The following is a 16641-nucleotide window of genomic DNA, read 5'->3' as shown; positions in this document are numbered from 1 at the left end:
TGGAAACAGTTGCACATCTCGTTGCTGGTTGTGACATACTAATGGCAGAAGGACTGTATACTGAAATGCATAACAATGTGGCAAGACTGTTGCTCTGGGGATTGTGGAAACATTATGGTAATGAAGTGGCTGAAAAACACTGGAAACATGAGCCACAAAACATCATACAAAATGATGAATTCTACATCATATGGGATCACCCATTACCAACAGCTCAAAAGATAGATGCTAGAAAACTGGATATAGTAGTCCATGAAAAGAAGACAAGAGTAGCATTGATTATCTGCATGTCCTCCCCGCGGTTGGGTGGGCGTTCGAAAGACATGTGTAAATGGGCGTGCCTTCGTTGAAGGCTGGACGTCGAGTTGGCACCTCTGCGTTCGTGAAAATCTACTGCCAATCATTAGCGGACCAGAGTTCTGCTGTGACGACCCCTAACTGGGAAAAGCCAAAAGACAAACAACAACAACAACCAATACATGTAACACTGTACGAAATGCAGGAGGAGTCACTACTGGGCACATTGCGAGTGCTTCGAAGAGCACTTCTGGCTGACATCAAAGACTGAAAGAATGCTAATTTCATGAACTTTAATTTTACTTTGACTTAGGAATGGGGTCCATTCCCGTTATGGTATTAGAAACATAAAAGACTTGGAGAAATTAAAAAATAACTAGTTAATATTACTCTGACATGATACAAGAATTACATTAATTACACTGCAAATGCAATTTCAGATTAACCAGTAAGATCTCAGAAGTCTTGCCACTGTATTAGTTAACTAACAGCTTAAATCTTTCAGCCAGTACACAGACACTTTCTCAGAAAAATGTTTAATGATATCCCCCATTTCTATCCTTCTATACACAAATTATGCCCCTGTGTTCTCATATCTCTCCTTTTTGAAATATTTTACCATTTTAAAAGCTGTCAGCACTATCACTGTAACTGATCATTTCAGTTACACTTTTCCTCCCATCTTACACTTGCTTTTTTATTATATAAAATATAATACACATCATGTTTTAAACTGCCACACAATGCTAAATGATTAGACTCAAACCCTTTTAAAGCATTTTGATATGCATATTAGATAGCAAATTCACATGTCTTTGAGGTAAAGAATAAAAGAAACTATCAAGCATATAAATCCATTTGACATTCTTGAAGTCCCTTCTAATATTTCAAACAGATTTTCAAATTCTGCAAGCACATTTGAAAACTATATATTTAAAGAAGTGAAATTCAGTTTACAATATACTAGCACTTAACAATGTGGCTCAGAATTAATCAAACTTATTTTAGACAACTTTAATAGTTTGACGGCGCCTGCTGGATTACTATTGCTACCCCTGTCCTCACATGAAAAGCAGAGCTTTCCTTTTCTTTCTAGTTTGTCATTATAAAATGGAAGCTCATAGATATTCAAAAATATGCACAGTGACTGGACAGGGCAATCAGAGTACCCTTTGTAAATCAAGCACTACCCACAGGAACAAGTCTGGCATAAAACAAGACAGCTATGATGCACAAACTACAGCAGTTAACAAACACTATACATTTAAAGGAAAACTCCACCTTCCACTACAGTTTAACTCAACTCTTACGATGCTTTTATACCTATAATATGATTCCAGCATACCTCTCAACCTCTTGATGCAAGAAATCTGGACAAAGGCTGACATAATAGGGGAACAAAGGTCCAAAACTAGAGACAGAAGTTTAATATTGCTCTTATAAACTTAGAACGTTGATAAAATAATAGGATTTGTCTTAGTATGTATTTTTCTGAAAAATATGAAGTTTGAAACTCCAACGTATGTCATTTAGTGACTTTAATCCTCAGATCATCCCAGTGATTTGACAGAAAACCACAGATTTTATTAGAACTAGACCAAAAATATGGAGTACAAATCTGGACAGTTGAGAGTTATGGATTCCAATACTGTGCAGGTACCTGAAACCTGCTTGTATTTTAAAAAACTTTCATTTCCTCACATTGGTATCAAAGGAAGGGAAAGATTAAGCTTAACTTCTCAGATAAGTTGCAGAGGAATTTGTCTACACTTGCATATCATACCACAGACGGAGAGAAATTTGTAGTTAGGAACTCAGGTTGCTGTAAACAAGACAGAGGTGTGAAACTGTTTTCTATTGTCTACTGCAGAGAGGAAGAGAACTTACACTGATTCACAGTTGCTTACAATGTTACCATGCCTTTCATAGCAAAACAGAGCAATTAGATCAATGGTTCAAAGGCAGTTGTCACCTCTTTTGACAAATTCACATAAGCAGCATCACAGTACTGAAATGCTACGCTTTAAATGTTTGGTGTTTATATTACTTTACATTTTAAGATGACTTAATTGTAATATCAAAGGTGTCTATGACTTTTACAGAAACTCAGAAAATATTTTTTCTTGTAATTCTTGTAAAGTATCAGCACATTTACCAAAGTTTAGGGGAGGGGCTGTCAATTCATCTAGGACTACAAACATATACTTTGAACCCAAGGACTGCAATTTAGCAACTGTTTTGGTTGCAACGGTATAACTCCTTAATATACTATAAAACAAGCCCCAAGTCACACACAAATGAGGGCCATTCAAAAATTAAAAGAAGCAGTCTTGTTACAGACAGTATACAATGATGACAGTGACTGAGACTAATCCCACTATATGCCAATGGAATGGGAATACAGCGTTACTTCCTTATGTCTAACATGCCTCATATAAAGGAGACTTGAAATGGATTATGGGACATAGAAAGGCTTGAAGAAAAATAAGATCACGTTGATATGTCAAGCCTCATTGACAGCGATTTTGCAGAAAACATACTAAAATTCTATAAGAAGCAGTTTGAGTGATTTTGAAATAACTCAGAAAACAGAGAGAGAGAGTGTGAAAAAAACAGATTGTTCTTAGTTCTAAGCTGGAGTTTTCCTTAAAACAGCAATTTAATCTTTCATTCTCCGTGGAACCAGCAAGGGCTTTCCTCCACTACAACATGGCGCTGCTGAGCAATTTAGCGTCACACTGACAGGGTCGACATGTCATACTACACTTTTTTCACACAACCTAATAGTAGTAAACACAAAACTCATTTCCAGGAATGGTATTTCTTTTAATGATAACTGAAGTTCTGAATGCAAATCGCATTTTACTCATTGCTTGTGTTATAGTACACAATGGGAAACAACTGTGCAAAGCATCATACAGTGGACATGAGCACAGTAGTACATCACAAAGCAGTATACAGGGAAACATCGGTGCACGCTGACATGAAGGGACAACTTCACTTATACAACAACAGTACTTACGATGCTCAGTGCATGTGCACTTCATGAATCAGACGACCCCTTACACAGGACGCCATGGAGGAATACTAAGGTTCCTTTACACCATGACTTTATTTACAAAAGGTAAAAAACAGTTTTCTTAAATAAAGACATTGTTTAACATCAATAATCCACTCTTGTGTTCAGGTAATGCTGGATTTACCTACTGCTGTTTTTTGATTTGTCACTCAGGCTTTGCCACTCAGTCCTGAATGACTGCTAAAAAAGTCTGCTTTTCAGTTGTATTAGGATCTGCAAATCATGTGCAAAAAAGAGTTCATCATTCAAAAGAACTGTTTTTGTATCCATGTCACTGAAATATACTAGACACTTGTTCAAATGTTTCTGGATCTATATAGGTGCTTGATTATATTCTATAAACGGCATGCATTACTCTTCATTAATGTGATTTTGTTTTCTCTATTCTTCTTAACCTGTCTGTTTCAATAAGCATACAGCTGCCTACTAGGTAGTAATAATCGGCGTTCCTCAGGTTTCTATACTGAGTGTAGAAAAGTGTCACACTTTACTATAACTTCTCTAACTATAAACAGTCACTGCTGTAGATCCACAGATTTGCTGAAAAAGCCTTCAAGGAGCTTGATGCTCTGGATTTCATGTTAGAAAGTACGGGTGTCCATGTAGCCATCTGATTCCTTCCTTGAATGTGTGAATTGACAGTATGGGATTAATTGAGAGGAGTATATTCAATAGGCATTTACTATTTGATTAATACTATTTTTTAATCTGCATGTGCTTATGTGTTCAGGCCACCATAGAGTACTCTTTCCAAAGAGTTTCAAATAACAACGGCCCTCTAATATTCTGTTTGCGAGACAGATGTCATTATGAAGGAGATAAGATAAAGAGAATAGACAAAGTTGTTGGTCTCACTATTTTAGACAAGCCTTAAAGTCCTTTGATTCCCTTTATGAGGAATCTTTGAAACTTCAGATATACCAGATGGTATGTGAGGTTGTGACAGAATTCTATGACTGGTCTGATAAGAGCTGTACAAAGGTGTCAATTATTTATCTGGAATGTCTTGCAACTCCTTAGAAGAATTTGTGAGCAACTCTACATGTTGTAGATGTTAGCAGCTATATGGGTATTAACTGAAAGTGCATCATTTACAAGGTCTCTAAAGTCTTTTACTATTTTGACTACTTTTATCTCTTGTTCATCAATAGTAAATGTATGCATACATATAACAAAAACAACTTTGTTTTCAGCATACTATACTGGAGTTTGTGACTCACGTCATGAGAGAAAAAGGATCCATTTGAGTTACTCAATTTACCAAGTTAGAAAACAAAAGCAGCCTTAGTTGTGCAGAATGGGGGCATTAATCTATTAGAGATTGTTCCAAGAGTTGTAGTAGTTCTTTTAGGTAGCTGCTAACTAGAAGGGTTAGTTATCATGAAGATTTGCAGTACTGGGTAGTAACTATGGGACAGTGGTCACAAAAATTGTTAGACTGCAAAGTTCAGGTATCTGGGATTTGCTTTGAGAGAGAGCACTGGGCCTGGCTCTTGCTTAAGCTATAGTAGAGTAAAAGCCTAAGAGGGGTGCCTTTTCTGAAAGCAGGGATGAATACATGGTAAAGTGGAAAAACAGATTCCTACTGGTCTGCAATGCTAAGTTCTAGACAGCAATCGATGCATTTGGAGAGTAAAAGGAAGAGGACAGATATGGCAACAGTTTGAATAATGTCTGCAGCTTGCTAAGGGAAGTGTATTTGGTGGGGATAAAAGACTATAAGCTGTATGACTCCCTGAAAATACTGGGCTGAAACTAAATGCCAAAAAATGCATTATAGTTTCCTTCAGGAAGTCATCTACCCCAAGGAACAACCACACTAACAATATGCCCCTAAGAGTTGACACAGTTGTTCAAGATTTGAGAACTTATGTGAACAGTGACCTAACTTTTGACCAAAATGTGTCTGTTGTAAGAACATCCTTCTATACTGCACAGCATATAAACAAAAGGGTTGTGTCTAGATCTAAGGATGTCATTGTCCCCCTGTACTCAGCCTTCATTAAGCCAGTCATTAAATATAATGCCCCCTTTGACATGCATCTTTCCAGACACATGCAACAACTGGAACACCCGCAGAAATATCTTACTAAAAGGATATAAGGCCTAAACAACATGTCTTACATGGACTGACTGAAAACCCTTTCACTATACTCGGTATCTTATAGACTGCCAAGAGGTGAAAGGTATCTGGCATAAAATCATCCTCCAACCCATTACTGATGGATTTACTGCACACCAGCAAGTCAAATGGTACCAGAAGTACTTGGTCTAGGGATCAAAATCTCTTATGCAACATCAACAGAATGGCTTGGAGGGACAGGTATATCTCCCAGGGGATACTGCAACTCTGGACCAGACTTCCCATCCACACAAAAAAAGTTAATTCTAGTCCATATTCAACTGCAACTTAGATCTATTGTTGAGAAACAGAACATTTGTCCCAGAACTGTCCCCTATACTAGTAATAGACAGAATCAGCTCCAAGATTCCTTATCCCATGCATTGGTCCCCTCAAATTATCTATGGTATGATCCCACTTACTGTCATTAGGGGTAATATATAACTATCAAACATGGGATGGGTAAGGCCAATCTATAGGGTTAAGTTATTTTGAGCACAAAAAAAGGAACTGGCTAAGCTTAAAATGGACAGTAAGGGCAGCTAGCCTACTACTAACCTATGAACCAATGAAGATCGAAGCAAAGTTTGAACAGCAGTGTAACTCTGCCCAGAGATACCACCTGCACACATTACAGTATTACTGACAATGATTTCTGGGGTAGAAGTTTAAGATCCAAATACACTGCTGCTTTATATAGGTGTAAAGTGCTTTTATTCATTCATTTATTCCTTCCATTACAAAGCTTAAGCTCCTTACAGGTGGAAGAAGCAATGATCAAAGTCTGATGTAAAACAGCCAGCATTCAGTCAATCAGCTGACTTTGTTTTGGGTAATTTTGTCATCAAAACATACCAGACTCAAAATGATCAAATTTTGCAAAAAAGTGGCTTTTGATAATATATGATTAGAGACATGCCCCTTTGTTATATATTACATTTTCTGTTACTGAAACTACAGGGGATGAAATATTGTTGAAGATTTCAGTTTCATAAAACACATTGTTGATCATTCAGCTGGTATCCTCAGTAGCCATTCAGAAATGTCTTGACAGAATGATTTTTGGACAGTCATTTGATTGCACAGAAGCAGGATAAAACAATCTATTAATGGTGTATAATAGATTAATACACTAGATCTGAACAATATGTTGATCACAAGTAGTTTTAATGGTTTAGGTTTTGGCAGCTCTGTGACTGGAAACCATTTCTTTCAGTCCAAATGCAGAATCTTTCCTATTTGGTCACATACATTTCCTGATCTGTTTCAAATGCCAAAGATCTGCTCAGGTAGGGTATATCCATCAGGAATCAATGAAGGGTTATCCATTTTAGACAGGATGAAGAATATAAGACTGGAAAGTATCACTTTGCCACTGTGCTATGATTCTGAATACAATTCATACTGGCAGGTGAGCTACGATTTTCCTCAACAGTGTGATATAATTTTTTTGAGCAATGCCTGACTTCCTGACTTTCACTAATATGTTATTGTAAGTGGACATATATTTAAAAGGTTGATAAGTTTGCTTGTTCATTTGAAGGAAAATGTATGTACAGCCTCCATGCCTTCAAGCGTGGAGTTCCTGTACAAAGCAATGGCAGCGAATGTAGTACTCTCCATGGAAGCAAAGTTGTCTACCATTGACTTCTTCAACCGTGGGATAGGTGAACAGAAATGGTCCTGTAAAAGGATAATTATAACTCCCTGATGGGGAAGTCTGCTACAGGTACAGCAGGTGAGGCAGGTAGACTTCCTGATGGGGAAGTCTGCTACAGGTATTGCAGGTAAGACAGACAGATTGTATGACAGGAGAGCTGATTTTGCTTGGTTGAACAGTCTGTATTTTTGTAAAATACATAGGAAAGGGAAGTTTCCTATCTGTTGACATGCTACGTCACCACCACTCTCTCTATCAGTGTCTGAATTTCACTGGACAAAGACTGCTGCTGAATGTCTTAACAGGTGCAGTGTTACACAGTTTATACTGATGGGCAGATGTCTTCTTTTGAGTCCAAAACCCAAAAAGGTATCCAAAAGGCATTCAGATGGCTTTTCCATGGCAAACATAAAAGGTCTTTTAGAGAGACTTTATCTTGGTTGCTGCTTAAGAAAGGATAAGCCTTGTTTTGTGTCTAGTTTTTCTGACCACCCCAGGAATTCTTTTTGTAATATGGTTAACAGTGGTATCCTTTTATCTAAGCAGTCTGTAGCTTGACTCTACAAGTTTTCTTAATAGTGACTGTATCACAAGTGTATCCTGGCATCTGGTACACTTAGTATGTAGCAACAAACTCACTCCAAATCCTTGAAGGCCTGGCTGTGGTGTTTCTCTCGTGGTTGCCTTTTCTGCACTTTTCACTGGAAAAACACTTTGTGAATAACCAAATGTAGTACGGCAATCGACAAGTGAACGACAAGACATAGTACTGAAACGTTGATAGTTTCACTGTATGCAGAAGCGGATTCATAATGGATCTGAGTATGCTAAATGTTACAACTGGACTGTGCATACAAACAGGAGTAACCTGGTGATCTCAGGGTATGCAAACAGTAGACCTAAGCATTATGTAACCACTCCCGGTGCAGAGATTAGAACAAAAAGTAAGGCTCAGACCTGAAAATGATTTTGGACTTCTTTGAACTTGAAGTATTTTTTGTCATGTTGCCTAAAAGTAACCTGGAGAGAGGTATCATCTGTGTCCTAGTAGTTACCTATGAATAACTAAGACAAAAAGTAATGCTGCTGTCCAAAGGTCCAGACTTGAAAAGCTCAAAGCGAAATGCAGAAAAAATACAAGGGTGGACCACCACGATAAATCAATGAAACTTTTAATCCAATGCAAAGAATATGGATAAGCGCTTTCACGTACAGGCTGAGTACGCTTCTTCAGATCTCTAAACATACCAAAGAGCTCTCATCTTAAATAGTATTCACTAAAGTGATCATAAATTAACTAATTAATCAATTTATCAATAAAATAATTAAAACAATATAATTAATTAAATCATTCAGAGAGTAGATCATATTCCTATTAAAGGACACCATTTAACAAACAACATACCCCTACTAAAACATCTAGCATATAATGCTCAAAAAATATGTAAATTGATAAAACATTGGCGTATACTTAGTCTTGAACATGATACATGTAAGATTGTAGGTATACAGCCAAGTTTTACATATAGGAATAGTAAAAACCTAAAGAGAATTTTATGTATTGATCATAGCACAACATCTAAACAGTTACATTCTCTGAGAGAAAGGAAGCCTTTTGGAACTTTTCCTTGTGGCTCCTGTAATCTATGTCCTTTTATCAGTAAAAACAAAGTTTTTCAATACCCTAATATGGGGTTTAGTTTTACACCTAGATTCTTTGCTTCCTGTAATAACTCGAATTTGATCTATCTGGCAACCTGCGAACAATGTCAAGCCTTTTATGTGGGCATGACATCTCGAAGGCTTAGAGATAGGATTTATAATCATATTTATGATATAAAAAAGAACAATCAATTGAACGCATTAGCAAAGCATATTGCTGTATATAAGGGACATACGTTTGTGTTTTGAGTGCTACAATTAGTTAAGGCCACTGAAAGAGGAGGGAATTCCATAAATAGACTGGAAACTATAGAGCTCCAGTGGATCCTCAGAATGCAAGCACATCAGTATCCAGGCCTCAATCAATATATGAGCATTAAACCAATACTTGATTCACGCCCCCTAAAATAGAGTTTTGTCTATTGCGTTTCACATTTACTCAGTTGATTTGATTTCATGTAGTGTATGTTAATGAAATTGATATTGTATGTATATATTTCTACATATTTATAATAAGTTAACAATTTCTTACTTAAATTGAATATAAATTTATGAATTTATTTATTAACAAATACTATTGCATTATTATAATGATTAGTTAAGCATTGGCTTATAGGTATTTTATACATAAATATGTTTTATCAATTTACATATTTTTTGAGCATTATATGCTAGATGTTTTAGTAGGGGTATGTTGCTTGTTAAATGGTGTCCTTTAATAGGAATCTGAGCTACTCTCTCAATGATTCAATTAATTATATTGTTTTAATTATTTTATTGATAAATTGATTAATTATTTTATTGATAAATTGATTAATTAGTTAATTTATGATCAATTTAGTGAATACTATTTAAGATGAGAGCTCTTTGGTATGTTTAGAGATCTGAAGAAGCGTACTCAGCCTGTACGTGAAAGCGCTTATCCATATTCTTTCCATTGGATTAAAAGTTTCATTGATTTATCGTGGTGGTCCAACTGAGTTACCTATGAATGTTTACTCCAGGGAAAGAGTATGTGAAATATATATTCATACTATTTACATTGATCTAGGTTACTAATGGCCTTGGTTGTTGTAACTCATAGAATTTGTTGAATAAAAATCTTTCCTGGGGATTAGAGGTATGTCATGAAAGGCCAATTTGACGGCAACTGTTAGTGCCATCTGTTGCACTGGTATACTTGTTATGGCCTTTGTTAGAGACATTTCAAACACTTTCCAGAAGCTCTTGTAGTCTGGGAAACTTTTTCCCATAGATGATAAAAGTAGGAATATACAGAGCTGGCGGGTGGTGATATGGCAGTAGGACATACCCATATGACATATATCCTAATTATTTTTTGAACTGATGCAGTCATACCTCTCAACCTCTTAGCTCAAGAAATCTCAACAAAGCCTAAAATAATGGGAAGAAAAAAGCCCAAAAATAGGGACATATTTTAAATATTGCTCTTATAAAAATTAGGTTTATGTTACGAAGCATTTTCTGAAGGATGTTAAGTTTGAAACTCAAATGTAAGTCATTATTTAGAGACTTCAACTCCTAATGCTTTGCCAGCAAACCGCAGATTTTATGAGGAGCAGACCAAAAATGAGTAAAAAAATCTGGACAGCTGAGCAGTATGATTGCAGTTTATCCTGTTTTCCTTGTTGTTCTTTGTCTTCTTTTTCCTGTTATTTCTAGAGCAGTGCATACATGACTTTGTCTTGACATTAACAGGTTAAGGCTAAGACCTTAACCACAAATGAGATTTGGTTGGCACTATCATTAGTGAAATCCTCAGAACTGTACCAGCTAAGTACCAGGGTAATTTTGCAATATGTCCTGAAATTTACTTATGAGTTTCAGTGTCTTCCTTTTGGCAAATGTCCAGCAGGGTTGTATGACACCTGTCACCTGTAGAAAAGTTTTGTTAATACTGAATGCTGGACACTTAACTAAGGGGCCCTTCTTGTCTGCTATGAAACAGCTACGACTAACAGACTTTGGTTACACTGGTACCTGTAAGTCTGCTTGTCTGGTGGTACATCTTGTTTTGAAAGGCTGAACAATCTGCTCCACTATCTTCTAACAGTCTGCCACAGGTTGCCAAGATGGGCCAGTGGTCAGTCAATTTAACAATGGTAGTGACACCAACTTAAGGGAATCTTGTCAGAGTAAATCAAAACCCCTCACATATGTTGGGTACACCAGTAACTGTTGTTCAATCCACAAAAGTAATCAACCTTTCCCAGAATATTCTGCAATAGCATTTCAAGTTAAAGTTTCCTTAGAAACCTATGCAATGAATTTGAATGAGTGGGGTACACACTTCACCTCATTTTAACCTTTTCGTAGTCTATTCCTATCACCATTTTTCAGGATCTGCTTTGCCCCAGTACTGAGTGCCATCAAACAGCAAAAAACAGGGACTGGGTGATTTTTTTTATCTCAGTTTATTTCACCCCTTCCTCTGGATAATCTCTCTTTTTCAACGTGCTCAGTATTATCCTTACTGTTGTCTCTGTTCTTCCAGCTTCTCAATTCTGCTCTAGCATACAGGCCTTGTTTGACTAAAATAGCTTTTTAACTATGTTTACAATTAACAACAGTGTGAGTTGTGTTTAGCTGTTCACAGTTTATAAAAAACCCTTAAGGCTAGTAGTGTACTGCACTGAAGAGTTTACTTTTTGCTAGGACTGTTGCCAGTTCTGTATAAAATAAAGCTGATAATTCTGGCATGTTCTCTCAGATAAGCTTTCAACTAGTGCCACACAGGAATACAGAATTAAGTACAGTACACTTTTTTAAAAAAAATATATATATATAAATAAAATAAAGTGAGCAAATGAAATAAATGAAAAATAAACAGCACAGTGGAGAAACCAAGAGTTCTGAAGCAGCAAGATGAACTAGCGATTGTAGTAAGCATGCAGTATAAAATCCCGCAAACCCTAAGAGACACTCACACGTGGACACACACAGACTACTGGCAAGTGTGCTGGAACCACTGTGAAATGGACTTTGTTCCTACACCGTTTCGCTAACTTGGAAAAAAATGCCAGAGATGGACAGATAAGTAGTCCATTTGTCATACTGCTGAAAAGTCCTCTTTATGGAAATAGACAATGTTCCATGAGGAAAAATACATTATTTATACAAACAATAATAAACAGTCTATATTTCCATATACTCTGAGAACAATTATAAGTTGAAGGAATGTGGTCCTACCTGACTTCTGACACAGAACTATCTTCTCATACACACTGTCAGCGTTTTCTACAAGAATCCTGCTCATCTGAATCATCTGCAAATAAACAGAAGGATACATTAACAATTTTAGTGAAATAAACTGCTAAACAACTATACAATGCTTTGTTTTCAGTAGAGCTAGGATGAATGCAGCAGACCAACATCGTAAAGTTGTTGCATAGCCATTTGCATATGCCCTTTGGCTCCAAATGACAACTACAGTACAGTACAGTATTCTTTCACCGCATGCAAAAGGGGGCCCTCAAGATTACAAAACAGCTTTCCAACCTTTGCATACATCCTCAGGGGGTTTCAGGGCTTCATTTAATTGCTCAGATTATGAAATGAAACAGTAAATTTTACTGTACTACTCTGGCTACTGAAATTTATACCATATTAACCTGTAATATGTGTGTTCTCATGTAAATGTTTTAAAGCCTAGAAACCGTGAGAATTTAATAACAAAGTGGGCATTTGATAACAACAAAATACATTCAGAAAATGGAAAATTATAGGCACTTATCAAAAAATAAAATCTGTGAGAAGAACTTTGTCTGCAGGAAAGTCACAGAACTGATGATGATGGTGTGTGTGTGTGTGTGTGTGTGTGTGTGTGTGTGTGTGTGTGTGTGTGTGTGTGTGTGTGTGATCTTTACAGTTCTGTGGAGGGTATGTGGGGTGGGTGGGGGGTGTCATGCAGCTAGATTTCTTCTCAAATAAGTGTTAAGACAAATATCCAAAACTTCACATCTGATATCACACCTGCAGGAAACTCTCTGCAGATTCCCCAGTATATTCTCCTAGGTGACTGCCATATGGAAAAATACAATTGAAGGAAGACACAGACCTGCATGTTATGTTTAGCTTATCCTGCTTTGCAGAGGTATTCAAGGGTAACCAATCAGATGCAGTGTAAATGTCATCAAAACTGGAATTCCTTTTGTTTAACCCTAACACTTCAGCTTGACCATCAGCTGTTAACCTGCACCACCTATTATGTCCTGCCTGGTGGGGTGGGGGTGGGAATTGAAATATTTGACCATGAGAGGCAGTCAGAAACAAAGCCACTTGTGGCATCGTGCACACTGGGTATGGCAGAGCCTTTTGATGTATGTCCTAAACAATATAAACTAGGTGGCTGGGCATGTAATGTTGTCACAAAGAAGTCAACCTACAGCATCATACACACTATTCATGCTACAGCTGCTCATCTCTGCAGGCAGTTTGAGTTTTGTTGTCTATCTAGTGCCAGAGCTACTTATGGACAGTCACAGAGTGAGGATCAAAGCTGTCTATGGACAGCCCCTGGGTGAGGATCAGAGCTCTCTATGGACAGCCCCAAAGTGATCAGAGTCATCTATGGACAGCCACAGAGTGAGGATCAGAACTGTTTATGGACAGACACAGAGTGAGGATCTGAGCTGCCTACTGATGGCCACATAGTGAGCATCAGAACAGTCTATGGATGGCCACAGACTGAGGATCAGAACTGTCTATGGATGGCCACATAGTGAGCATCAGAATGGTTTATGGATGGCCACAGACTGAGGATCAGAGCTGTCTACAGACAGCCATATAATGAGGATCAGAGCTGTCTATCAACGGCCACATAATGAGGATCAGAGCTATCTATGGACAGCCACAGAGTGAGGATCAGAGCGATTTATGGACAGCCACAGAGTGAAGATCAGAACTGTCTACGGACAGTCACAGAGTGTGGATCAGAGCTGTTTATGGACAGTCACAGAGTGAAGAACAGAGTTGTCTATGGACTCCCTGATTATGGTATGATGAATAAAACACTGACAAGCATACAGACTGATTCAGGTGAAACATTTGGCATAAAGAAAGATTTGCTCTCAGACAAAGTGTATCTTTACATTACATAACGTAAGATGAAGTGGTTTACACAATTCCAGAATATGGATGCTTAACACAGGGAACGAGCCAATCAAAAGTCTTGTATGCATATTAACAACCACAAGAAATACAACCTCTCAGGAAATAAATAATAGACCTACAGAAGTTGCAGTTACAAAACAGTACCCAAAATAATATAACTGTCCAAAGGAGTCACTAATGCCCTGAAAGGAAACTTAAGAAAATTACCTTTAAGTAAGGCCTTAACAAACTTTGAAAGAAGCCAAATACATATTTTGCTGCCTAACATGAACGTTGGAGTCTCCTACAAAGTGAACTTTAATAGATCAGTAACTGAGAACTAAACTGAAAATCTAAGACGGGTAATACAAAATGTGAGGGGCCAGGGCCCAAAAAGATCTAGCTTGTACTCAATAGCTCAAAAAATAAACTTTTCCCACTTACCTTTACAAGTCTTACTTGTTTGTTTTTTATTTATTTACTTATGCTTTGACTATCAGATTGTCTAATTGGGTTGTGACCCCTTTTCATTGAAGCCCTGAAGAGAAGCTCTTGTACAGCTCTTAAGACATATGTTACATTGTATGTATGTCAAAGAGGCTTAAAACAGCAAGACACCATGATGTCATATAAACAAATACATATGTACACATTACAATATATTATAAAAAAAAACAGACAAGCATGATAAAGCACTATGTACAACAGCGTGTTATTGCTGAATGGAGACAGAACAACTAACATTTGTATAACTGATCTAAGTATTCATCCAACAGCAAAATACATATTAAATACAGAAGAATACGAGTTAAAAAGAGTTCTGTTTACCTGTGAGATGGTAAATAAGGTCTCAGGGAGAGACATCTGGAATGGAAAAAGTACTCAAAAGTACCATGCCGAGCACATAAACAGTTGTCAGAAGACTACAACACTAGGTTGATGGTAGATGATGATGCAAATTGGCAGCTTTACTATGTGATTGTCTGTTTGCAATTACATTTATCCAATTCAGTGAAGAGATATTTTGATGGTGTAACTGCAAATTGTATTATTTTCTCGAGAATGAAATTGGTTCCTAGTACTGCCTACAGAATCTCTAAGCATGGCAATCTTGTATGAATTAATGAATTGCTACTTCTAGTTATTTTAGCAACTATCTTAACCAACTGATCCTAGGTAGGATATGCCATTCTTTGCAATAACTAGGGAGTTTATAAGCAATGTTTAGTAATTAACAGTCCAGGCTAGTTAAGGGACAATAAAAGGCCACACATTTGATGTGTCCTGAGTACAGAGTTGAGCATTAGCTTAGAAGATTTAAAGTAAATTCATTCTACTTTGGAAAAAAAAAAACGTGCATATTTAGTGTAGATAATATAACCAAACAATCATGCAGACTGGAGCTGTGAGGCTATAAGTTTGGCTTTAGTTCTCAAGGTAAGAAGGCCCTTGAGGAGATAATATAATAGTCACTACAGTATTTGACAGATCAATCAAGCTAGCAATTCATGTAACTGGAACAACCAAGCTGTTTGTTAGAGTGCAAGGACATCCAGGCTCCACCTACCTGATGGGAGCATCCAAAGCTTAAGCAAAGGTGAAGGACCTCCACATGAAGTGTAGCATAATGTTACATGATAATGAAAGTCACAATGAGGCCTACAGCTTAGCAACACAAAGCAGCTGTGACAGGTAAGAAACTGACTCCCAAATGCTCTGAAGTCTCTGGAGGAGCAGAAAATAAATAAATGCCAGCACCTGAGTTCACTACTGCTAGGACTCTAATGTACAATGTGATGCCCAAGGAATTAACTAAATGAAACAGAGACTTCCTCCGTCAATGAACTGCGTCTCTGGTGGCAGGATCCAGCAGTCAGTGCAAGTAAAGAAGCACTTGAAACCAAGAACTGGTAGAAAAAGGCAAACACTCCAGTGCCCTGTAGCCTGAGGTGTGCTGGTACAACAGATGTGCAGTTTAAGACCACCTTGGTGTCTGTGGTAAGTCTGAAATGAAGACTCCAACACTGCTATAAATGATTAATACCTGCAAACAATGGAATTTTATGAAGTGCTTGTTGACCTTTATGCTCAGATAAACATCCTGAAGACTTACAAACACATTTAGTCTCCTTCTGATAATCAAGGGGGAAGTGACTGAATATTGACCATGCAGAACACCTCATTTGTGGTGTCAGAGCAATTTAGGTAGTTCCATTCCAAGATGGATCTCATGTCCTTTGTCTTTTCTGATACCAAAAATAATCTGGGGTAATATGCAAGTCCATGCTCATCTAGAGAGAACACTTGAACGGTTTATTTTTCAATTAGTTTCTGAAGCTCCTTCCCTTATGTGAAGTTTTTAAAGGGATGCAGTGGCATGCAAACAAATTGTGGGAAATGAAGGTGAAAAAGTGAATGAGGTATCATTTTGATTATTGCCACTGTCCCTGTAAAACAGGTGGGGAAGGAAAACGCCTCATACTGTTTCCCAAGGCAGGCAATCATGAAGGAGTCAGGACTGTTGTTGACCACACAAAGTAAACCATGGCCACCCCAAAACTCTGAGGATCTCCACCTCTGGTCCAATGACCTAGCTTGACTCCAGGATGAAAAGGCTGTTGAGACATTCCAGCCTCTTGTCTTCAAGTCTGTAGGTTCTACTAGAATCTAGGCTGGTACTGACCTGTCAGCATTCAAGCAAAGGAATGC

At 37.5% G+C, this 16641-nt stretch overlaps 1 protein-coding gene across 1 annotated transcript in view; it reads right to left on the bottom strand.

Annotated features, from left to right (window-relative positions):
* The window catches only part of PLCL2 (phospholipase C like 2), a 1801981-nt gene that overhangs the window by 462726 nt on the left and 1322614 nt on the right, over window positions 1-16641 (bottom strand). Inside the window, exon 4 of the mRNA XM_044066972.1 lies at window positions 12031-12106. Within this exon, the coding sequence (XP_043922907.1) occupies window positions 12031-12106 (76 nt within the window). The remainder of the gene's footprint in view (window positions 1-12030; window positions 12107-16641) is intronic.

Source organism: Protopterus annectens, chromosome 3.part1 (genome assembly GCF_019279795.1).
Source record: "Protopterus annectens isolate FY-2018-M chromosome 3.part1, PAN1.0, whole genome shotgun sequence".
NCBI lineage: Eukaryota > Metazoa > Chordata > Ceratodontiformes > Protopteridae > Protopterus > Protopterus annectens.
Note: the sequence above shows the minus strand (reverse complement) of the source record. Positions and strands in the feature narration are given on the sequence as shown.